At 36.5% G+C, this 25479-nt stretch overlaps 1 protein-coding gene and 1 long non-coding RNA gene across 3 annotated transcripts; both read right to left on the bottom strand.

Moving 5' to 3' along the window:
• Positions 1–13514: 13514 nt before the first annotated feature.
• Positions 13515–15207, bottom strand: LOC140135773 (integrase/recombinase xerD homolog). The gene has a single exon (XM_072157393.1). It carries the CDS (start codon positions 15158–15160, stop codon positions 14156–14158), a length of 1005 nt encoding a protein of 334 aa, XP_072013494.1. The 5' UTR covers positions 15161–15207; the 3' UTR covers positions 13515–14155.
• A 705-nt stretch (positions 15208–15912) lies between these two features.
• LOC140135764 (uncharacterized) lies at positions 15913–18314 on the bottom strand. 2 transcript variants are annotated; one of them, XR_011856568.1, is made up of 3 exons: positions 18229–18314; positions 17605–17771; positions 15913–16874 (listed from the first exon to the last, which is right to left on the bottom strand). It is a non-coding gene; the product is annotated as an uncharacterized lncRNA (long non-coding RNA). The 2 variants fall into 2 exon arrangements; XR_011856567.1 differs by having other exon boundaries at positions 15913–16457; positions 16775–16874; positions 17605–18308.
• Positions 18315–25479: the final 7165 nt, after the last annotated feature.

The following is a 25479-nucleotide window of genomic DNA, read 5'->3' as shown; positions in this document are numbered from 1 at the left end:
ACCACTGAACCAATACTAGGCTTGTTTGTACTCATTTGAATGCATTTTTCATGCTGATTCCAAATATGGTTATGACAATTTACAATTTTGACAAAATTTAAACAAAATTACAATTTACAACAATTTACAATTTAAACAAAATTGAAACTTGTCGTCTGCAGTCGAAATCCGCGTGTTATTTTTCTATGTAACACAGGAAGTGGAACACAAAAGTTGGATTGTTAAAACGTCATGACTTCTCTCCAATTTGGCTATTCCATTTAAAATCCACACTCCCCTGTGGAAGATTTTGGAAATATCATCCACAAGGGGAGTATGAATTTCAAATGGAATGAACACATTAGGCAGCTCTGTTTGAAACTCACCCTCCCTCTTTGGTAGATTCAGGTTAAAGCTTTCTCAAAGAGTGTATGAAATTCAAATGGAGCTGCCTCATGTGCTAATTCCATTTGAAATTCATACTCCCCCTGTGGAAGATATTTCCAAAATCTTCCACAGGGGGAGTGTGGATTTTAACTGGAATAGCCAATTAGGTCCCTCTTAGATTATTTGTGTGTCAATTTTGATGTGGTGAGTATATTATTTATTTATCAGAGTGTATTTGTTAACTTTTTGTTTACGGAGGTCAAATTATGTTGTCCTTTACTCCGCGTGGTGCTGAGGCAATTTCAGAAATGGCTCTAGAATTTCAGAAGAAAGTATTCCCCTGTTAAATCCAAAAGGAGTTGAAATCCAGACTTCGAAATCCCCGTTTTGTTTGTCGTTATAATTAGAGCAGAATGAAGTCAAAATTATGTATATTTCCTAGACACATAAAATTAACTATTAAGGGTGGTCTTAACCCTGGAATTACGGAAACTTTTGGACTTCATAACTGTTTCATTGTTGGTATGAAGTATATATAAATGTATACATATTTAGAATGGCAAAGACTTGATGAATTCGTCGGTGAGGTCAAATTTGGACAAACATTCTCATTTTTGGACAAAATCTGAATAAACTTTTTTTGGCCCATTTATGTTCTGAAGAATCTAAGTGTGTGAAAATATTGAATCCAACATTAATAATGATAAAATTGGATGCTTTACGCCCAATATTTATTGGTCTCGCTGTATGAGTTTTAAAATATTTATGGCAATGACGAAATGACACTGGGGCGAAGTGACATGGTTAAACTGTCATATGAAACCTACACGGTGATCAGTAGAACATTTCGGTTCAATTAACACGGAAAACGTCATTGCTGATGTGCACATTGGTACTGCGCAGGTTAATATGAGCAGTAACGATCTGCGCATTGCACAAAGTAGAATCTCGGCCTAGTAAAATAACAAAGTTATCCCGATTGAATGTTTGCTTTATTCTGTGTGTGCAACTGGATAGTTGTCCAAGATTATCCTTATTGCGACGAAGCACGTCGAAGACGTATCACGCAAAGGATTCTGGAAATACTCCGAAAAGGTGAATAGCTTTGACATGGTTGAGAGACTGCGTTGGACCAATGTTGCTGATGAAAGTGACTGTGTCCCTTTTTTTATTGGCATTCAAGCACCAGCTCAAAAAAAAAAGAGATAAACCAGCAAGAAAACATTTTCAACAACTTTTTGTCACTAAATCGTTAACCAAATCACTCATTACATTCGCGATACAGTACACAGACAACATTAATGTCCCTAAAGACCCTAATATTTGAAAACTATAGCTTTTTAAAACGACATAAACATTCTTTGACGAGCATAATTTCCTTTTTTAAAACTCGTGCGGTATAAGTGTAAGAACGCCGTATCTGCTATAGCTGCCGGATGTCATGTGTATACAATATATAATGCAAAAGTTGTTAAAATATCTACATGGCAGCTATTGCAGAAAGTGTCTTCTTGCGCTCACCCCACCATATTATTGCCACTTGGGGGCTAAAGAGTTAAATTCAAGCCGGAAATCAACTCGTGTTCGGGATATCGAGCTTGTTTAGTACTTTCCCTGTCGGATGACGTTCAATTTAGACTCGTGTGGTGTCATCTTTAACCTGCACTTAAATCTGATTTTCTTGAATTACCGGTACAAGTTTAGCAAATAAACCGAACCAGGTGTGTTGTTGGGGACTACCATAGGTAGGGACAGATTATATACGCAAATGTGATTTGTATTTTGCGGATTTCATCAAGCTTTTAAGAACGCTTTGGTGCCATTTTAATTTAGATTAATTTTAATTTAGTTATTTATCTTCTTTTTTTTTTTTCAAAAAACATTTCGTTAAGTTTCCAGCAAAATATTTTTACGTTAGCACAACATTTGAAGTTAGCAAACAATATGCTAAGTTTGCAAAATATATTTTAAGCGATCGTTCAATATTAACGTCAGGGGTGGAATGGGGGTTTTGAAAAAAATCGACAAAATGTTTTGCGTTATCCTTCCCCGTTGCGTTCGCTCAAAATTTCGGATCCCCCTTGATTTTCCGATTTTCTCCATTTAAAAATTATCCTTCCCCCCGTGGTTCACTTAAAAAATTCGGATCCCCCCCCAAGACCCCAACAAATTTGCGGATTCCCCCTCAAATCATGTATCTCTCATCCCCCGGCGTAAATATTGAACGATCCCTAAGTTTGCAAAAACATATAAAGTTTGCAAACAAATATTAAATTAGTAGACAACATGTATGTTTACAAAAACGTTTACAAAAAAATTCAAGTTTGCAAAAAAATATTAAAGTTTTCAAATAATATTTAAATTTGCATGTCCGTCATGGTACACCGAATTGATACACGATATTAAAAAACGAATGGCAAAAATGAGGAGTGTTTTATTTAATTTAATAAAAGTAGAGGTATAATAATGAAATTAATCGAATGAAATAAAATAAGTAAACGTATATCTGATCCCTAACAAATCAAGTTTATGCCATTTCATTGCGACAAGCAGAGTTGTCGCAAAGTTCAATTCGGTTCATCAAATCCAGAGAAGATATCTTACACTTCCCATAATGCATTTCTCCCATTTCAATTTACTGTACTGATTTGCTATCTACAATCCACGAAAAAAAGGTTGGCACACTTTGCCTGTCTTTTGGTATATCTCTGCCCCCGCTCCCCCAATTCAATGTTGGACCAAGCCATGTTGTCAACAGGTCCGTGAGACCCTCCAACATTGAAAGATGGGGAGTGGGGAAGGGTGAGATATAGGGGGGAGTCTGTACTTCACATATATCGCATGCATGTTTCCCTCGCCTCCCCAATTTTAATAGGGCATGCATTTCCATTGTTTAGTGCAAGTGTGCCAACTATTAATTTCGCGGATTGTAGGGCAACATAGGTCGAATCGATAGTGACGAAATGTATCTCAATGAACAGATCCCATCCATATCTGGCAAAATATGTTTATTTCTTGACTATTGGCCCATGTTTATCTAGCCAGTCTATTCTCAGAGTGAAAACAAAAGGAAAGCGGTACAAAGTAATGAGAGTGTCATTTGATGAAATGAGGGGATGTATTATGTAGCAAAGGATTCTGGGAAGGGTAAGATATCTTCTCCGCATCAAGTCTATGTCGTCTTGAAGAGTCAATATTTTCACCTGGAGGTTTTTCACCAGGAAATTCGGGAATTTATTTTTTTAGGATTTTGATGACACAACTAAACCTATTTTTGTTACTACAATTCCACGATTATTGTCAATCTGCCAACGGAGTTTGCAGAGGATATGTTTGCATGTGAATTGTTTTGTGTTATTCATGATTAATGGATTTAGCATGTTTAAAAGACACAAACCACCCTCGATTGACAGTGTAGGAGTGCACACCTGTAAATAGGAATCTCCTATACCATTTGGAGTAAAAATCCAGTGTTTTCGAAAAGTGGTCAAGTGATAAGACTTAAAGTAATAAATACAATAGGAAAGGCTTAAAAACCTTGAAATATAGACATTTTCTTTTCTTGAGAATTTGCTCCTAGGGGTGCACTAATATGTTCTGGAATAATCCGTTGTCAAGGCGGGAATGAAATGATTCTGAAGTCCACTTAGCACTTCAAGACAGGTCCCTCTTATTATGGTCTTGAAAAAGCAATACCGTATTATAGCATGTTGGTTCTCGGATGACATCACCACTTAGCCTATCTATAGTATGATCAGCTCGTAATAGGCGGGAAATTAGGCTTTTACCACTACGCCGAAAAGTAGTTCCATTAGTTGACATGTCTGGTAGATATTTTATGTGTTAAAGAAAGTAGACAATATATAGGACTTGAATTAATAATCTGTGATGCTTTTGGCGAAATGTGCCATAAGAACATTCTTAAAATATGATATTTCAATATTAATCCGCGATGCTATAAGGCCCGCCGATTACGAGCTGATCAAAGTATAGTATAGGGTGTCCACTACCCTCACCCCGGGAGCTCACCATGAACAGCGACGCTTTGTAACTTCTGAAAAAATTGCTTAATAAAATGGCGGTAAATAAATAAAATAATAAAATAAATGGACCACGTTGTTTTCCGCAAACGAAAGGTCTCCGTAATATCTTGGCACACATTAGCATCCAGTACAAGTTTCAAATGTCTGCCCCTATGTCTGATTCAACAAGGGGGGAAAAGAGAGTATTCTTTAGGGATCTAAGACAAGAAAAACCACACCTAGGAGTATCTGTCAACAGCGACTATTTGTGTTCAAGGTGTGTTTATTTGTGAAGTTGGAGAAAATTATCAGGCTATCAGTTGTCGGGACTTCGGAGTCATCCTGATGTAGCCGATATGACAATCATATAATTGGAATCCTGTTATTTATCACTTTGCACTCTCGTCTGTCTGATGTTGGTCAACCACCAGAAAGTACTCTGACTTGAACTTGGTACAGTCAGCAGTTTAATATAATTGAAAACAATCTATAATATTTGATCAATATTTTTCTTTGAGTTATATTAATCTCATGTACATTGGTGACACGATCTGGTCCATGGAGGCCAATGGCGGCAAATTTGAAACTTAGATAAAGTCAAATACATGGAGTAAAAAACAATGTACTAAGCGTCGGTCGCAACACAGTGGGCCCTTTTAGTGGCGTTCTCGTGGTTCTTGAAGGATATGTTTTCGAGAAAAACGTGTTTGAAGGCTATATATCGACCCAGAGGATGATTTAAGCACTTCCCAGCAAGTCTTGCGGTTAGCACAGCTGTGTGAGTGAACATGACACCACTGCACGCCCACTGCATACACATGTGCATGGTTAAATTTGAATTTGGACAGATATATTTACAGTAAAAACACCTTCAAAAAGTTGGTCGATTTCACATTTTATGTTATCTACAGAAGGTGTGAATTATCCTTCATGCATACATCACTTTAGATCTGAAATCGACCAAGTAATAATGACACACGGGCAATTCTATAACAACATCTTTTGCAAAGAGTTCAATGGGATTTGAAAAGTAAAGTGCCAGTTGAAACTCTAGTGATAACACTTTTATAGTGCATGATGGGGCTTCCTTAAATCATCCTCTGATATCGACCCCCCGTAACAGTGTTGATCGGGGTCTTATCATCAGGCTCTGTGTTGGAATCTTCAGCATTGATTGGTGGGGGAAGGGGATATAGCTTGCAGGAGGGTTGAAGTTTCACGTATAGAACATTATTTGAAAAAAAAGTTCATCAACATATACGTGAGCTTACGTGACTGGGGATTGAAACAAGGAGTCACTCTACGCCACTACGTGTTGCTGCCGAAGATGTCGACAATAAAATAAAATAAAATATATAATAAATAAAAATAAATAAATAAATAAATAAATAAATAAATAAATAAATAATTAATTAATCAAAAACCAAGACTGCTAACGTGCATACAAAAGCAACAAATAAATGAATACAAACAGATAGCAAAACAGAACAACAAAAACACACGAACAAAAAAGTATATCGTTTAATGAATAGAAAATTATGCAGAAATATTATTTACCCACTAGAAAATGAGCCAGTTAGCACTGTAAAGTAATGACGCCCTCTCTTGTCCATTCACAGTCCATCAATCAATCAATCAATCAATCAATCAATCAATCGATCGATATACAAGTCTAAGTGATAAATAATAACAATAATAATAATAATGAACAAAAACAACAAAAATTTCCCACATATCTTAAGCACATAATTGGTTAATCATGGTTATACTTTTGACTCATAAGGAACTATAATAAGACATAATTATTCAGGCCTAACCATAAAAATTTCATGAAATAAAATGAAAATTATGATTTTACATAATTGACCAATTCACTGATTTTGCCTTTTAATTTCCCACCTTAATTGCACTAAAGATTATTTCACGTTTTTCACTTCATTCATCAATAATCAAGACTGAAAATATGCACATTTAAAGGTAAATGACCGAGACCAACTCTATCCCCTTACAAATGTCGCTGCAATAATATGAATTTTATTACCCAGCTTAGACGAGATTTCCGAATAACTTCAAACGGGAAATCGCGAGATTTAAATTTTCATCATACAAGCTTTAAACAGGTCGTGAAAATCAACGTCAAAATCAACAAAATACACAAGAAAAATAGGCGTTCTTGACTTACAAAGAGGAATACACTATTTATTTAAGGTCATTTATTAGTTAATTCACTCAATTCACACATTAGAGTTACGGAAAATGATATGATATGAAAATTGAACAACGCATGAGCAAAAGGAACTTGTAACTGTTGAAGCACGGATCTAGGACAGATATGTCCTTATGAATCAACGTCGCTCTTTTTTTTTCATTTTTTACCCCAATAATGTAGGTCACTAAAATTATATCATTATAGATTTCATTACGAGAATGTCGGCCAAGTTTAGTACCTATTTCACAGAGTACATGAATCAGGTGAACTCATTTTCGGCCAACATATGTAGACCGTTGATGGGGTGTGTAAGTGGGGTGTGGGCTGTAATCTGGTAAATGGTGTTGGCCGGGGGCACTCAACTGTGGAAGTGACGAGGGTGTGCGGACAGCAGTTCGAGCACCGAAAACGAGAGGTCTTTCAGTGAGAAGGCCCCCAAAAAGGGGTCTTTCCGTGAGACTAGGGAAAATCTTACCAAACAAGGTAGTCATTCAGTGAGACTGGGAACAATTTTTGGTATAAATATAAAAGTTGATTAAAAAATTTCAAATTTGTTTTTAAATTTGTAAAATTTTGCAAAAGTTTGAAGAAAAATAATGAAAAAACAGGATCATTCATGAGAAATTAATAGAAATTTTCCCAAAATGTTTGAAAAAAGGGGATCTTTTGGTGACTGGAAAATAAAACGAGGGTCATTGGGTGAGAGGGAGTTCAGTAAAACAAAAAGGGGGTCATTGGGTGAGAGAGAGTTGAAAAATGGGGGTCAATGTGGCCGCACATCCCCGTCACCCATTTTTAGTGAGTGCACCCGGGGGTTGTTGTTGTTGGTATATTCATTGTACGAATTTACATAAATGATCATACGAGTATGTTTCCCTGATAGATCCTTTTTTATTTTGGGACCGCGCAGCTCCAGAGACCGTGATTTTTTTTTGCCAAATAGACTAATGAAAGAACTTTGATTTTGATCATTTCAGCTCTGAAAGACCCGACATCAGCTTACAAATTATTTAGGGGGGGCATATTTTTTTCTGGCTTTACTGAGACATTTTGCGCGCGAAGGGCCAGAATTTTTTAAAATTTCAAACTAAGTTCAGCAAACGAAGGGACCAAAATTATGCACTTTTGATATCCACATGGACACTAACAATATTACACACAATTTAATGGGGCTTTTATAAAAAAAAAATTAAAAAGCCCCATTGTATACATACGGAGCCCCCGAAGTACGGACTCCGAGATAGTTTTTTTATTTTCTTTCATGTCACTTCGGGGGCTCCGTATTTACATGCTTGATAGTACTGCTGTTTTCTTCGTTCTTACACCAAGTTTTCATATGAAAAGTACATAATCTTCACTTTTCAGCTATTCCTAAATTAAAAATCGAATTTTTAAGATTTAAGTTTCTTATGAGTCGAGTGCATGTTAGTTAATTAAAAGCACAACAATTAATTCTTAAACCCGTACTCGTTCAATTATATGGCATCCATTTTTGCATGTTTACTTTGTATATCTGATACCTAATACAGAACAATGAACATATGGACATCTTCCAAAAGTCATTTTCCCAAGAGAAAGCAAAGCGGATTTACTTAACTCTCCACGAGGGCGTCGACTGCAGACGACAAGTTTCAAAATTTGTTGAACAATTTCAAAAATGTCAGAATTGTAAATTTTCATGAACATATTTAGAATCAGCATGAGTACAAAGAAGCCTAGTATTGGTGCAGTGGTTCTTGAGATAGCTCTTGATATTTTGAGAAAATAATCTCAAAACTTGAACTTGAAGCTTGTGGCTAGCACGCAGAGCATTAAATAAGAACGTTTGTTTGGATTATCATTGAGTAAAATAATTTGTTGATTTTATATCATTTTAATGTTGATTTTGAAAAGTACTCCGGAATTTGTATTTCTCTTTTGGATAATCCTCAAAACACGTTGCCATGGTTACGTGGATAAATATCTTAATATGTCAAATGTTTCACGATGTCCGCTATATAAATTGTCCAACCAACCGGACACAATTTAGCTAAATGTTTATTTTGATTAGCCGCATCTTTTGTATAAAACGTTTGGATATTTTGCTACACAATCAAACAAAAACATCTTCATTTTTGAAATAAACAAAAATTAAATTAACGAAGTAGGTACATACAGACGTGCATTGTTTTTATATCCGTGATCTTCATTGACAAACTGACCATATAACTTGCTGAGATATTCTAAATTATTTGAATTCCATATTTTATCAACTTTAAGGGGTCTTTAAGACCCCTTAAAACTGATAAAATGAGCAATACAAATCTGTAATATCTCAGAAGGTTTGTCAGTTTACCTATTTCGCATGGATCAACTTTTCTACAGGTTTTTAGTATGTTTAAGGGATTTGGAATGAGCGTTTTGAGCGTTTCGACAGTATTTTTGTGGGACATGAGAGCACATCAGACATATCGAATTGCATTCTGAATACGAAGAATGTCTTTCTGATATCAAATAATTTTCATTTTTGAAATTCACGATATAATACAAATTTTATGACAAATTATAAAAATTTGATATTGTTCACATTTTTGATATAACAGTCCTCGAAGTAAATTTTATAAATCTAATGATATATTCTTAAAGTGTATGTAGCTGGGAGGAAAAATGACGATCAATTGAAAATTTTGACCTTTCATATTGAAGATATGGATTTTTTCCCAAAAAGACCCAATTTTTTTGGGGTGTTTTGGGGAAAAAATTCATATCTTCAATACGAAAGGTCAAAATTTTCAATTGATCGTCGGCTTTTCATCCCACCTACATACACTTTAAGTATAAATCATCAGATTTATAAAGTTTACTTTCGAGTACTGTTAAATATCAAAAATATCAATTTTAATCATTTGCCATAAAATGTGTATTACACTGTGAATTTCAAAACAAAATCAAAATTATTTGATATCAGAAGGACATTCTTCGTATTCAGAAATGCAATTCGATACGTCTGATGTGCTCTAATGTCACACAATAAATACTGTCCAAACGTTCATACCCCATCCCTTAAGGAACATGTAGAAATGTATTGTGAACAACATCAGTTATGTTACAATTTTATTTACCTTTGCCTTTACCTTTGAAGCTAAATTTAATTGGCCTATTTCGCTAAAAATGCACTGAGAGCAAAAGAATCAATTCTGTTGCAATTTTTCTATTCCACCTTTTGAAGCCGAATTTGACTAGCCTATTTCGCGCATGCATTGGGCTATTCCAGATGAAATCCATACACCCCCTATGGAAGACATGACCTTAATCTCTCACACAGGGGGTGAAATTTGCAAAACGGAGTCACCAATTCAGGTTGCTCCAATTGAAATTCACCCTCCCTGTGTGGAAGATTAAGGTCATGTCTTCCATAGGGGTGTGTGAATTTCAACTAGAATCGCCGATTTGGCCGTATACTATAGGTAGATCCACTAATGCTGATATTCAACAGCAATCTATATAAATCGCGAATCCAGAACTGTCGCGTTCGTCATTCAGTTTCTCACCATGCATTGTATAGTCCCAGCCACTTATTGAAATTTGCCCATAGGTTTTTTGCTATCAATATTAATGCAATATTTATGTTATTAAAATAACATGTTTGACCAACAATGTCCGAGTATTTACTAGCGTCTTCCGGAGTGGGCTGTGCCAGACAAAAAACTCACTCCTATTGCGTTAGAAACGTGTCACAAAATAGAGACGTTGTTCTAATAATTTTTATTGCTTCTACGTATACAATAATTATTCTCTGAATAAAGAAAGCCAAATACACAGGAATGCAAAAGTAGGACCAGATGCATATCCAACATGGCAGGGTACTGCTGGCAAATTTGGACTGGGAGTGACAAATGACAGGGGTCACAATCTGCTTGAGTTTATCTAGAATGGAGGGCTTTGAATTTCTTCTTTACTTCTCTCATAAAGCTCTTATACATTTAAGGACAGGTCTCCAGTCCCCCACCTTCAAGGACATGGTGGATAAGGATAATGTTAGGATCTGCGAAAATATCTAGAACGGAGGGTTTTGAATACTTCTCTTATAAATTAAATAAAGGGAGTACAAATCGTTCTTAAAACAGCCGAATTGCCTCCTCAACGTCATGGTAAGATTTATAATTGAAATATAGGCCCGAGGAGAAACCAGGTCATTAATAAGAATGTTGTTTATCGTTTCAAACCAGGCCGTGTCAACATTATTTCAACATCATTGACTCGATCGAATATATTTTGTGTATATTATCACGAGGGCTACGGCAGCGACAAATAGCCAGAAGGCAAGAGTCACTCAAATTAACACTCGTACTACTGCGAGAGCAATAGTTAGCAAAGAACTTTATAAAATCTGTAGTTAGCGAACTAATTCCTCACATTATCGTTATCATCATAATCATCATCTCAATGTTCGTCATCATCGTCGCCTTCGTCGTCATCATAATCATCATCATCATCATCATCATCATCATCATCATCATCATCATCACCATCATCATCATCATCATCACCATCACCATCACCATCATCATCATCATCATCATCATCATCATCATCATCATCATCATAATCATCACCATCAGCATCATCATTATCATCATCATCATCATCATCATCATCATCATCATATCAGTATAATAGATGAGGATTTTGTCAACATCAATATCAGCAGTACATGACTACTTCATCAACACCAATATCAGTAGTATATGACTACTTCATCAATACCAATATCAGTAGTAGATGACTACTTCATCAATACCAATATCAGCAGTAGATAGCTACTTCATCAACACCAACATCAGCAGTACATGACTACTTCATCAACACCAATATCAGTAGTATGTGACTACTTCATCAATACCACTTTCAGTAGTAGATTACTACTTCATCAACACCGATATCAGGAGTAAATGGCAACTTAATTAACACCAAAATCAACAGTAGATAGCTACCTCATCAACACCAGTATCAATAGTAGATAGCTGCTTCATCAATGCCAATATCAGAAGTAGATGAATACTTCATAGTAATATCAGTAGTAGATAGCTGCTTCATCAACACCAATATCAGTAGTAGATAGCTGCTTCATCAACACCAATATGGCTACTTCATCAACATCAACATCAGTAGTAGATAGCTGCTTCATCAATCAATACCAATATCAGTAGTAGACGGCTACTTCATCAACACCAATATCAGTAGTAGATAGCTGCTTCACCAATACCAATATGGCTACTTCATCAACACCAATATCAGTAGTAGATGGTTACTTCATCAACACCAATATCAGTTGTAGATAGCTGCTCCATCAATGCCAATATCAGAAGTAGATGACTACTTCATTAGCACCAATATCAGTAGTAGATAGCTGCTTCATCAACACCAATATCAGGAGTAGATGACTACTTCATCAATCAATACCAATATCAGTAGTAGATAGCTACTTCATCATCACCAATATCAGTAGTATATAGCTGCGTCATCAACACCAATATCAGTAGTAGATGACTACTTCATCAACACCAATATCAGCAGTAGATAACTATTTCATCAACCAACTCATCTTCACCAACACCAATATAGCTACTTCATCAACACCAATATCAGTAGTATATAGATAGTTGCTTCATCAACATCAATATCAATAGTAGATGGCCACTTCTTCAACACCAATATCAGTAGTAGATAGCTACCTCATCAATCAATACCAATATCAGTAGTAGATAGCTACTTCATCATCACCAATATCAATAGTAGATGACTACTTCATCAAAACCAATATCAGCAGTAGATAACTATTTCATCAATAGTTGCTTCACCAACATCAATATGGCTACTTCATCAACACCAATATCAGTAGTAGATGGTTGCTTCATCAACATCAATATCAAAAGTAGATGACCACTTCTTCAAATTCATCAGTATCAATATCAGTAGTAGATAGCTACTTCATCAATGCCAATATCAGAAGCAGATGGCTACTTCATCAACACCAATATCAGTAGTAGATGGCTACTTCATCAATGCCAATATCAGTAGTAGATAGCTGCATCATACCAATGTTAGCAGAGCAGTTACTTTCTTCGGTTTTGATCTGACCCATGAAGTGTGACATAATTATCTTTTTACTCCGGGCGTCTGATTTTAATAATGTTAATCTACCATTACCATGATTACCATGATTACATTCATTGGGTTATACCTGCAAGAAGTACATCCACAGAAAATATACATTTTTAATAATAATATACTAGGTTTTCCTGTTCAAAAAGTAAGTTTCGTGCATAGCTTTTGAGGTGTAACCATGGTAACTCGACCTATGTTTGTGATCGGCCATTAACATTCTGTGACAAGATCTATGATAAACAATTTGATGTTAAATAGACTAACAATGAACAACAAACAAGCAAAATCATTGGTATCGTATACTAGGTGGTTCCAAGTGTGTTCCACGTTCATTAGTTGATGTCAAGTTGAAATTTTACGAAGCGTCGAAGTGCATGGAACCTGCTCAGATACCGGAGGCGTCCGTTGCTAAGCAACTGAAATATAGGTCGGTTCAAAATCATATTATTTTCTCTTTCGCGCATGCTCAGCCGAAAATAAATGATTTTCTATTTAACTCATCGCTCCTTTTGCGCACATATATACAACATAACACACCGACCTTATGGTCCTTTGGGGAACACCGGACTGCACGACGAATTCAGTAGTTGGCTCGCTTGATGAGGGCGGTATGATGCTCATGGTTCCAGTGAACACCAGCACATACATGACCCGATGGTATACTTACTTATTCCAAAGTTAAGCCCTTTCCACTCACCACCTCCCACCTCTTCGCGCTTGACTTCATGTATGGAAGCGTTGCGAAGTATTCTTCAAAGTCAAAGTCTTCATTTTCCAAAAAATCCTACGCATACAGCTCCTTCATTCTGAAGTTTTCTTGTTGCGATTGATCCTCCAATTCCACGGAAACTGAAAATAATAACTCCGCAAAACTTTATCAGTGATAAGTTTTTGTAATGATAAAAATAAATTCAAAAGCGTAGCCAGCGACTGAAGTCTGTGATGTGCAAACGGTCAATGACTGCTACCTACCATTCTTGCCACTCCCACCCCTCCGATCACAATAGAATTTCCCGCCATACATTTGCATATGCAAAATACAACTTTCGACCAATAGAAAATTAGCATTATTTTCTCTTTCGCGCATGCTCAGCCGAAAATAAATGATTTTCTATTTAACTCATCGCTCCTTTTGCGCACATATATACAACATAACACACCGACCTTATGGTCCTTTGGGGAACACCGGACTGCACGACGAATTCAGTAGTTTCCCCTTAGTCAATACTAAAGAACGGGCAAAGGAAGCAATAATATAGACTTTCATATTTAATATACATCATTTTACGTTAGATCTCATACCAGGATCTCATATTTACAAATTAATTGAACAAAAGGCCTACTATTTTCACATCCTGAAGTATAATAGGCAAAACACTATTCCTGTCATATTATAACATTAAGCTGGATTTTATATACCTAAATTCATAGATACCAGTAGTTTGTTGGACATAGTCTCCTTCACGTACCTGTCCTTAGAAGAATCGGACTTCCAACGTCCATGACGTTTAAACAACCTGTCAGGTACTCCGAAGGCTGCAGCTGCCGATGCACCCCCGGCACGCAAACTATGCACTCCGAACTTGCTAGCATCTAAACCAATCTCTCCCAATGCCTCCTTGAGTATCTCTCTACACCTTGAGTAAGATAATTTTCTAGAACGTACAACATATTTGTTTTGAGATTTGAGCATAGTAATTGATGTGAATAGATATTGAGATATATCTAAATCGATAAAACCTGCGCACTCCATATATCTCCTAAGCATAGCAACTGGGCATGTACTCTTACCTGTCGCACCAATTATAACCCATGCTCCCTCTCTGAGTTGATCAGTCTTACTCTTTTCTATAAAGATTTTTACATGTGAATCACACAACTCTATGTCGCAAACCTTAATATTCGACAATTCATCATACCGCAGAAAACCTGCGTATGCTACAAGCATCATGGTACACAATCTCAGATCCTTTAAATTATCTTGATTAAACTTATCAATAATAGAACGTAAATTGTCTGCTGTAATAGGCTCCTTTCTATTATCAGCTGGCTTTGCTAACAAACGTTTCAGACCATCCATTAACAGCTGTAAAAAACGCGTTTCACATGGATTATTCATACATGTCTTTGGACAACAATTAAAATGCCACTTAATTGCGAAAAATGCTGTTTCTATCCTGCTATAAGGAGCATTGTCGTTGAACATATGAATAAAATACCTTGCGATATCCTCGTGTACAGCTTCTTTAGAGTTAACTCTATTCAGTCTACACCAGACTTCCCAAGTTGCAATGGCATGCTTATACTTCTTGACTGTGCTCTCAGCCCTCGAAGCATCCATAACGTGAGCTATTGTATTTCGGAATGCATTCTCTCTGAAAATAAAAAATAGGAAAACACACATCCGTCCATCCATCCAATATTTATCTTATTACTGGTATATCCATTACCAAATTTATTTCTTGTATATATTCATATATTATTATACTAGGCCTATGCCTACAAAATTCCAGTGAATATTAATTCCGGTATCTGACATCAGTTCCAGTGAACTATAATGCATTAAACAAAAACGCTCGTTTATACATAAAAGCCCCGTGATCTTGAGCCATACAAGCTCCAGCGAGTAATATAACAGGCCTACTCATTCCAGTGAATTTAAATTCCGATGAATTAAACATCTGACTTCTGCTCCAGTGAGCTATACATTAAAACAAAAACGCTCGTAAATATTCGCATAAAAGCTCCCGTGAGCTATATAACATCTAGCTCCAGTGAGCTATTTCTTAGGCTCCAGTGAGCTAATTCTTAGCTCCAGTGAGCTATATCCAAGCTCCAATGAGCTATATAATTATCTTAGCTCCAGTGAGCATAATATCCCATAAACTTCAGAATTATACTCTTCCGTCCAATCTTACACAAATTACTTCACTAGTGAATTCTGCTGAGCCAAATATAGATTTCTTATTTCTACCTTGAACAAATATAAAAGCGGGGTCAGAAAACCTGATCACTTTTACAGCTATTTTGGCAAACTCACTATCCTTAGAGAACAGGACAGGCCAGAACGGTGCCGATGGCCAGTGGGGAATAACAAGCGATGCTTGTGCTTTACAAACTTTCACATTGACCAACAAGAGATATGGGTGGGACCAACCAATTGTTCTCCCCTGCCCATGAAATTGCAAAAGCGTCTACCTGGCTAGTATTGTGACACCAGAATTTTGAATTAAACGATCTTAACTTCGCATTCTGATTGTCTGCAAAACGGTCAACAGAATGGGGACCCCACAAAGAATCCATAAAATTAAAGAAACTCTGGGAAACTCCCCAATCATCAAATTCTATCTCCCTGCTTAGAGAATCTGCTAGGGTGTTCTCTTCTCTCGGAACCCATTGAACATGGAGATCTATATTCTCCTCTCTGCAAAAAGATGCTATATCAATACTTAATGTATGAAGATCCAATTTCATGCTTCCTTTCTTGATCACAGCTGCAACACCCATATTATCAGAGAAAACTGTCACACACTTGCCTTGTAATCTAGGAACAAACGCTCTCAGCGCTAAATCCACGCCTTTCAATTCCCTCCATGTGGAGCTCTTACCGATTTCTTGTTCCAACCAACTCTGATTAAACATGATTATACTATCATCCTGTCCCTTGTCCATGCTCCGCAGCCACTGTGGCTGGCATCTGAATACAGTAATACCTGTGGTAACGAATATTCAAACACATATCTGTTATTCATATTTCTTAGGTTCGTTCTCCAGAAAAACAATTCTTCAATAATAGGGCTATCCCCTGGAACCTTAAATATCTTATCCCAGTGTGTCTGATGATCACAAATCGTCATGATCGAAAATCTAGTTCTTAGCTGTGCAACGTGTCCACATACTGGTATCAGAGATATAATTCTCCCTACAAACTCAGCTAACTGGCGAGCTGTAATATAAGGTAGCTTACCCTTAAGACCATCAATACATGTGATGATGTTATTCACTCTTCTTTCTATTACTTTCAACAAACCTTTCTCTGTATCCCAGGTAAGTCCCAGCCAATCAATCCTCTGTGATGGCATCCAGACGGACTTCTCTGAATTAGGAACCAATCCAGCTTTCAAAAGATCCTGTTTAACAGAACTAGCAATCAATTCACAAGCACTATATGATGGTGCAGTGCACCAACCGTCATCTAAATACACTACAATAAAGTATCCCTTGTCTCTCCAATGCTTAACCAAAGGTCGAATTATTTTGGTAAAGACTCTAGGTGCCGAAGTTAACCCGAAGGGTAAAACTCTAAACTCAAAGTACCTTAAACCTGTCCCAAAATCCCACGCAAAACTGAGATATTTACATTGATCTGGATAAATGTCTATGTGGTGATACCCAGATTTCAAATCAAATGAAAACATATAATTGTTCTTCTTAAAGAATAGTAACGCATCAGACCAGTCTTCGAAATGAATTTTCGTTTTCCAAACGTGATTATTGATATAACGAAGATCTAAAATTAGTCTCTTCTTCCCTGAACTTTGAATAGAAACTGAAAGAGGGTTTATAATGTCAGGCGGTAAAGATAATTCAGCAACTAAATTCTTCGATAATAGATCATTAACGGCTTCCGAAACAAAATCAGAATTGTCACGAGCTGATTTATTGTTCCTGAAAACTGCTGGCTCAGGAGTATTGTAAAACGGAATCACATAACCAAATTCAATAACACGGAGAATGTCATCTGGCGCTCCAATCTCCTTCCAGAATGCGATGTTCGCCTTCATTCTTCCTCGAACTATAGGTTCAGCATTACCTTGCTCGTATTCGTAAAAATTGTTCAAAAAGAAATCAAAATCGTACCTAAAATCAGTGTCCCCAGCCGATAGAACATGTTGTAACTGACACCAATCCTCTGTTTGGCCCGGCTGAAAAAATATCTGAAGTTGAATGACCCGCTTCCTGACCTGCACTAAGTCCGCGTGAAAAAATACCTGCTGTATTTGAAGTCATAGACCCATAAGATGGAGCTATATAAAATGTATAAAAATAAAATTATATATAACAAACGCCCGGAACAACCGACACTTTCAGCAACTTTCGTTAACTTGTATTGCAACACATCCATATTAGGATTACATAAAAATCATTGATTTCTCTCCATCCAGAAAACAATCATTTAACAACCAACTATGACACAAAAACTCCCAACTCGGGTTAATAGATCGGTTACATAATTCAACAAAACTAGTCATACGACGTATAGATCACAAACTGCTTAAACCCGCTTACACGGTCCCGTGCATATCATACACCATAAAGAAACAAAAAATTCCTATAAAACGATCGTCACTCACGCGTTCAACTATGACAAAACCGATTGGGCATTTCTTTGTTATATTATCACTCGTTTCACTCGTTCGATTTTTTAATTCACAAACACACCAAACATTAAACAACTACCAAATTTATAAAATATGTGCCTACCTGCACATTTATCAGCTTTAGTGGCCTTGTTTGAAATCTGGCTTGAATTGTCTAATTGCTTGGCAATTATACTGCCAGTGCCTCTTAACGCCACGGCGGCCACCGTGGTCAGTAGGCTTGGCAACCACGCCCCTCGACCTATCTCCGGGTGACGCCGCTTCCTGAATACGGGTATCTATTCTGTTGCACATAGCCACGAAAATTACTATGAGGATTGGGATAAGTCTCATGACGACGGCTCTGAGGGTATGGGGCATTCCTTCGGAATTGACCTTTCTTAGGCTTTCTTTCTTTTGCTGACACGGCTCTAACAGCCGCCTTGATTCTCTTTTCATCATCTGAATTATCTGCTAACTCCTCCGCCTTATATTCATCTACCACCTTCCAACTTTCGTTTTTGTCGGCCAGTTTTATATGCTTGTTTCTGGTTTTGATTTCTTCTAGACCAGCCCTCAGCTCTGCTTTTGCGAAGTGAATATCACCTTTCTCTAACTTCTCTAACGCCCTGTCTATTCGCTCTTTCACCTGGACGTTGAATTCAAACTGAAGCTTGTTGCCTCTGAACTTGAACTGAGCCTTAGCCGACTCTCTCGCTGATTCAAGCACTTGATTTTTTGTTGAACTTAATGCGTCATCTATATACTCTCTGACGCCACCCACTTCAGCTTTAATAAGATCAGAAATACTCTGTAAAGTTAAAACTTGAATAGGTTGTACTTCACCTTCTTCTTGTTGAAATTGACCTGCTAATACTGCAGCTTGTCCCTCTCTGTTCGACATAATCAGCCTCGAAAAATCCAAAAATCACAAAGTTCTTGAAGAACACTATATCGAAATTGAAACGGAAAAGCGTAGCCAGCGACTGAAGTCTGTGATGTGCAAACGGTCAATGACTGCTACCTACCATTCTTGCCACTCCCACCCCTCCGGTCACAATAGAATTTCCCGCCATACATTTGCATATGCAAAATACAACTTTCGACCAATAGAAAATTAGCATTATTACAGTTATGATGCAATCAATTGATCACGTGGTTTATGTCTGGATGATTGTAAAATCTTTGATATTGTTAGTCTCATTTTCAGCCGTTTAACAAAAATAATCAAATCATTTTAACAGTGAGAGGAAAAAAATCCCTTAAAGCTACAGTTTTGTATGTAAAATAAATCGGATGGAGTGGGTTTTTAACTGTTTGCTGGGTACTTGACAAGTCAATGGTGCCAGAATTATGCTCGACTAAATAGCCCTTTTGCAAAAAGATGTCAGATAAAGTCATAATAACTGTTGATCATGATGGCTAAAATTAATAACGCTATATAACTAAAAGTTAGTTGAACTAAAGGGAGAAAGAAAGAACAAATTTGGTAAAAAAAGAGCCAGAATTATTTTTGAGAAGACTAACTTCGACCTGCTATGTATTATGAAAGTTGTAAATTAAGAAGAGCGTCAGTGTCATAGTGGTTCGAGTACTCGCTTCTGCTACACGAGGTCCAAGGTTGAAATCCCGGCGGTTGGTGACTTGCTGGGGTATTGACTAGAAAAAAGATTTGAAATAAATGAAATAAATAAATGAAATAAATAAATGAAATAAATAAATAAATAAATAAATAAAAAGTGCTTTGAACGCAGCTGCAGTAGGCTACCCGTTATAATAAAGTATAATAGCATTGTTGATGTTTTTGATTTTAAAGTGATGCTAGGTGAGTTTTACTTTCTAAATAGTAACGAGTTCAGTTGAGAGGCGAATTGGACACACACATGATTGTTGTTAACTTATTATTGAATACGTTTGCTATCTTCAGTAGATAGCCGTCATATACAAAACCAAATCATGTTTCAATTTACATTGTTTAATTGCAAATTGGAATACATTGGGAAGGAAAGGAAAGGAAAGGAAAGGAATGGAAAGGAAAGGAAAGGAAAGGAAAGGGAAGGGAAGGGAAGGGAAGGGAAGGGAAGAGAAGAGAAGAGAAGAGAAGAGAAGAGAAGAGAAGAGAAGAGAAGAGAAGAGAAGAGAAGAGAAGAGAAGAGAAGAGAAGAGAAGAGAAGAGAGAAGAGAAGAGAAGAGAGAAGAAGAGAAGACAAGAGAAAGAAAGAAAGAAAGAAAAAAAAATCAGCCAAACAACACAAAACAAATATATTTTCCAGCTAAAAATATATGACACGATAAATATACATTAATTTTAATTACGCCACATAACAGTAGAATGCTTTATTTTCGTAACTCAATTATATAATTGACTTTATTAACATCTATCTAGAGCGAACACCTTTTAACATAAAACATGTGCATTCGAAAATCATGTTTCATATTTTTAATATCAGTATAACGATTTTTTTATTAATTATATATTTCTCCCCAATCAGTTGGAGCAACTAAAGCAGACAAACAATAATGTTTTGAAAACAATTTTACGGATGAGCGCTTCTGTTTTGAAGTTCTATTGGTAGCCCAATTGGGCGGATTTGAATATATATTTCCTGCGACTTTTGACCGTTTAGTCCGGGTTTTTTCCACAGAACTCAATGGTTAAATACAAATTTGGGCGATTTTACGACATTGGTTCCCTCAATGTTCGGTAGTTTTCTGTCTAGGAAACCAATAATGTTAAGAGAAAATTTGGGCGACTTTTCAACGATTTGACCTGCGTTTCTTGCTGATTTGTTTTGGCAAACCATGACTATAACCTTCACCTTCAACAGTGCGATTATGAATGGGCTATTCCAGTTACAAAACATACACCCCATATGTGAAAGACATTTCCTTAATCTCCCACACAGGGGTGTAGATATTGAATGAAGTCACCCATTCAGGTGACTCCATTTGCGATTCACACTCCCTGTGTGGAATATTAGAACATGTCTTCCATAGGGGGTGTATGAATTTCAACTGGGACAGCCCATTGTCCCTGTTCAACCTATGAACATTCACACATGAGTACAAACATGCCTAGTATTGGTTCAGTTAATCTGTCCACGCGGGTGTCGACTGCAGACGACAAGTTTCACATTTTTATCAATTTTAATCCAAAAAATGTTAGAATTGTTAATTTTCATGACCATATTTGGAATCAGCATGAAAAATGCATTCAAATGAGTACAAACAAACCTGGCATTGGTTCAGTGGTTCTTGACCTTGTGATATAAACGCTCACTGAAATTCACAGACACCCAATAATCATCGATGACATCCATAGGAATAATGTTGCCGTGTCTGTGTTCTCAGTATATTTAACTCTGTTGACTGCAGACGACCAGTTTCAATATTTTTCAAAAATTTAAAAAGTTCAGAATCTAGAATTTTCATGACCATATTTGAAATCAACATGAAAAATGCATTAAAATGAGTACAAACAAGCCTAGTATTGGTTCAGTGGTTCTTAAGTTAGCTCTTGATATTTTGGAAAAAAAAATCTCACTTTTTATGTTGAAGCCTATGGTTAGCATGCAACGCATTAATTGATTCCTAATAACAATTAAATGTTTTCATTAATATCAATAACACAACCCACATTTTCATTGTTTGAGTTAAAAAACACATCGATACATATTATTATTCAACCCGTTCAAATTCATTATTATGCTTCATATAAGTAAACATAACATTTTGATAAGACAGGTCGATATCAAGCGTATGTTATTATTGAATTTAATAATGAAAATAAACCAAGGCTAAATAAATAGGTCATTATAACAGAGTTGGGAGGGAGAGTGGGGAAAACAGAATCCCACCTTGCAATGCGTAGTCAAGAGCATAACGGAAATGTGATTATCAAGTCCATTTATATCCTTCCCTCGCTGTCTTTCAAACCCCCACCTCTCTCTCCCTCTTTCTCTCTTTCAACAACATCCCATCAAACACAAAACGTTTTCTACATCATTCACAAAAAGTTATAAAAGGTTGTCAGAAAACGTTTAAATGTTGGGTTATATAAGGGTATATAAAGGACATGAAACGTTTTCGTAACATTAAAAAAACATTTTTTGATAACCTACTGCAAATATTTTAACATATGACAAAATATTTGCCAAAGAATGTTAGCAAAAATAGTTTACAATAACATTTTGGAAACATATTGTTGTAATGTGTTTTCATACAAAACGTTCTAAAACGTTTTATGACCTTCATATAACCCGACATTTAATGTTAGTAAAACGTTTTTACCTAAACCAAAACCCAAAATAGTTTTTGTGTTTGCTGCAACATAATTATACCAATTTAATGCACTATTGCACTTTGCGTCAAAGTCGATGCAGTTAAAAACCACGCGCTTCAAAAAAGCAAACTAGCGTAAACTTTTCGCCCGCCGGGTTACCTCGCAAAAATAATTATATCAGCCCTAATAAAACTTTTTTAACCTCTATTTGTCTGTTTGTATGCATTTTATTGCGGAAACGTGCTTACTTTCTGCTGGGATTTTGTTTCTGGTTATTTAGCCTAGTCAATAACATAAGACCATATAAAATTAATGTTTTGGTTCTCGTCCAGAGGATTTTCATGAATTGATGAGGGAGGGAGATTTTTTTCTAATGTAAAATTAGCATTGTTAGTAGTTTTCGGTCTTTTCCAACTGTACTCGAGGAAAGTAGGAATCCTTTTTTAATGTGAGATTCTGACGTATAAACCCCTAGGGTACCATGTTCTCTGATAAACTTATTTATATGTATAAAGTTTTGCTAAAGTATTCCAAAGTCTACAAAATTGTGCAAAATCTTTAAAACAATCTGACAAATCTCAGAAATTGCCGACTGGGTGAGAATCAAAACATTAATTTTATACGGCCTAAGCAACGAATTTGGGGTTTATCCGGGGGGTATTTAGACTCTATAGTAAGTAAGGCTTGTGATTGCATCCTAACTACTTTGAATTCACGGTGTTTTACTGAGATGGCCTCATCCCAATGACATAGTTCAATAACCTTAATTAAACACATAGTGCAAAATTTTGAAAAGTTGCAGAGTATGAGTTTTTGTACCCAAATTTTCTAACTAAGGTCATTCAATGAATGTACAAATGGGATGGGGTTAAAGAAATGTGCCTTGATAGACGAACATGTTGTGAATCCTAGTGTGTGTTATACAATATTATCTGCAAAGCATGATGGGAAGACATACAGTCTCAGCTGAATAACACGAGTAGATTTTGGCGCGCTGATTCTACAATTAAATTGATTTTGCAGACAACAAAAATTTTTTTTCAAAAAATGATTGCACAAAATGACACTTCTGTTTGAACTTAGGGGTTTTGAACCAATTTAGGTTCAATTCCATCTCAATATTAAATCAGTTATTCAAAAATAATTTACTAACAATTAGAAGTTGTTCGCTCGCTGTTGGCAAACAGATGGTTAATCTCGCAACTACGTTTATGGGTCCTAGTGCCACAGCGCCAGGTGATTTTTTACATGGCTGGCTAACCAGGCGTAAAAGGTCCAATGTAAACATCATTCATTGTGGTAATTAGACTAGAAGAAATTGACGGCAGTCAGACAGACAATTCAAAGATCTGTATACCTTCATACACGTGTTTGTGTACTTAACTTGACCTCGACAATACATGGACAAATTCCCCTGCTCTTTCTCCTCCTCTAATCGCTATTCTTCCCCCTACTTTGGCATCTATAATGTGCCTATTTCCTCCGCCCCTCCTCCTCTTCCTCCTCCTTCTTCTTCTCCTCCTCCTCCTCCTCTGCCCCTCCTTCTCTTCCTCCTCCTCCTCCACCCCTCCTCCTCCACTTCCTCCTATTCCTGCCCCTAAATTCCCTTCAATTATATCAACATTTTTTTTGCTGAATCAAGTACGCTTTCTCTGTCTGTCTGTCTGTCTGTCTGTCTGTCTGTCTGGATGTCTGTCTGTCTCTCATGCATTATTTTCTTCTTATTCGTCTTCCTTTTTGTCTTCTTTTTTTTTTTTTTTATGCTTTTCTTTTCTTCTTGTTCTTATTTCTTTTTGTTCTTGTTCTTGTTTCTTCTTCTCCGTCTTCCTCTTCTCCTTCTTTTTGATCTTCTTCTTCTCCTCCTCCCCTAACTCCATCTTCTTCTTCCTCTTCCTCTTCTTCTTCCTCTTCCTCTTCATCCTCCTCCACTTCCTCTTCTTTTTCCTTCTTCTTCTTCTCCTCTTCCTTCTTCTTTCTTCTTCCTTTTCTTGATCTCCCTCTTCTTCTCCTACTCCTTCTTTCTTCTTCTCCTCTTTCGTACGCTTTCTCTGTCTGTCTGTCTGTCTGTCTGTCTGTCTGTCTGTCTGTCTGTCTGTCTGGATGTCTGTCTGTCTCTCATGCATTATTTTCTTCTTATTCGTCTTCCTTTTTGTCTTCTTTTTTTTCTTCTTATGCTTTTCTTTTCTTCTTGTTCTTATTTCTTTTTGTTCTTGTTCTTGTTTCTTCTTCTCCGTCTTCCTCTTCTTCTTCTCCTCCTCCCCTAACTCCATCTTCTTCTTCCTCTTCCTCTTCCTCTTCTTCTTCCTCTTCCTCTTCATCCTCCTCCACTTCCTCTTCTTTTTCCTTCTTCTCCTTCTCCTCTTCCTTCTTCTTTCTTCTTCCTTTTCTTGATCTCCCTCTTCTTCTCCTACTCCTTCTTTCTTCTTCTCCTCTTCCTCTCCTTTTTCTTCTCAATCATGCATGTCCACCCAATTCGTCTAAATCATATAAAAATTATGTACCATTATTCCTGTCCGTTGCATTGAAATATCCACATTTTTGACTCCATAAAGTTAGCACGTATCTCGCCCTCTATGTTATGTAATGATTTCTAATTAAATGTTTACACCAACTTGGATGTTACACAGTGCAATAGTGTCATAGTATTTAATTGATTGACCTATTAATTGGCTCCACCCAGAAGAAGAATTAGCCAAAATCCCATAAAGCATCGCGAAGGATCAACATCTTACTAGAAGTTTTGGATACGTTCATGACGCACCTTTAGCCAATTCGGTCCTAATATTCTGATATATTGGGCTATTCCATTTAAAATCCACACTATCCCTGTGGAAGATTTAGCTAAAGTCTTCCACAGAGAAGGATCAATTTTGAATAAAATATACAACTGTGTAACTTCCATTTGAAATACTTACTCCCCCTGTGGAAGATATTTCCAAAATCTTCCACAGGGGTAATGTGTATTCCAGCTGGAATAGCCCCAATACCGATATTGGTGTTAATAGAATAGCAGTGTATATTTATAATGGTGTCGATGTTATCTACTCCTGATATCGGTGTTGATGAAGTAGTAAGCTACTACTGATATTGGTG

Source organism: Amphiura filiformis, chromosome 2, assembly GCF_039555335.1.
Source record: "Amphiura filiformis chromosome 2, Afil_fr2py, whole genome shotgun sequence".
In the NCBI taxonomy this organism is placed as follows: domain Eukaryota; kingdom Metazoa; phylum Echinodermata; class Ophiuroidea; order Amphilepidida; family Amphiuridae; genus Amphiura; species Amphiura filiformis.
Note: the sequence above shows the minus strand (reverse complement) of the source record. Positions and strands in the feature narration are given on the sequence as shown.

Coding starts and splice junctions, on each gene's coding strand:
- LOC140135773 (XM_072157393.1), bottom strand. CDS start 15,160: ATGGATGGACGGATGTGTGTTTTCCTATTTTTTATTTTCAGAGAGAAT.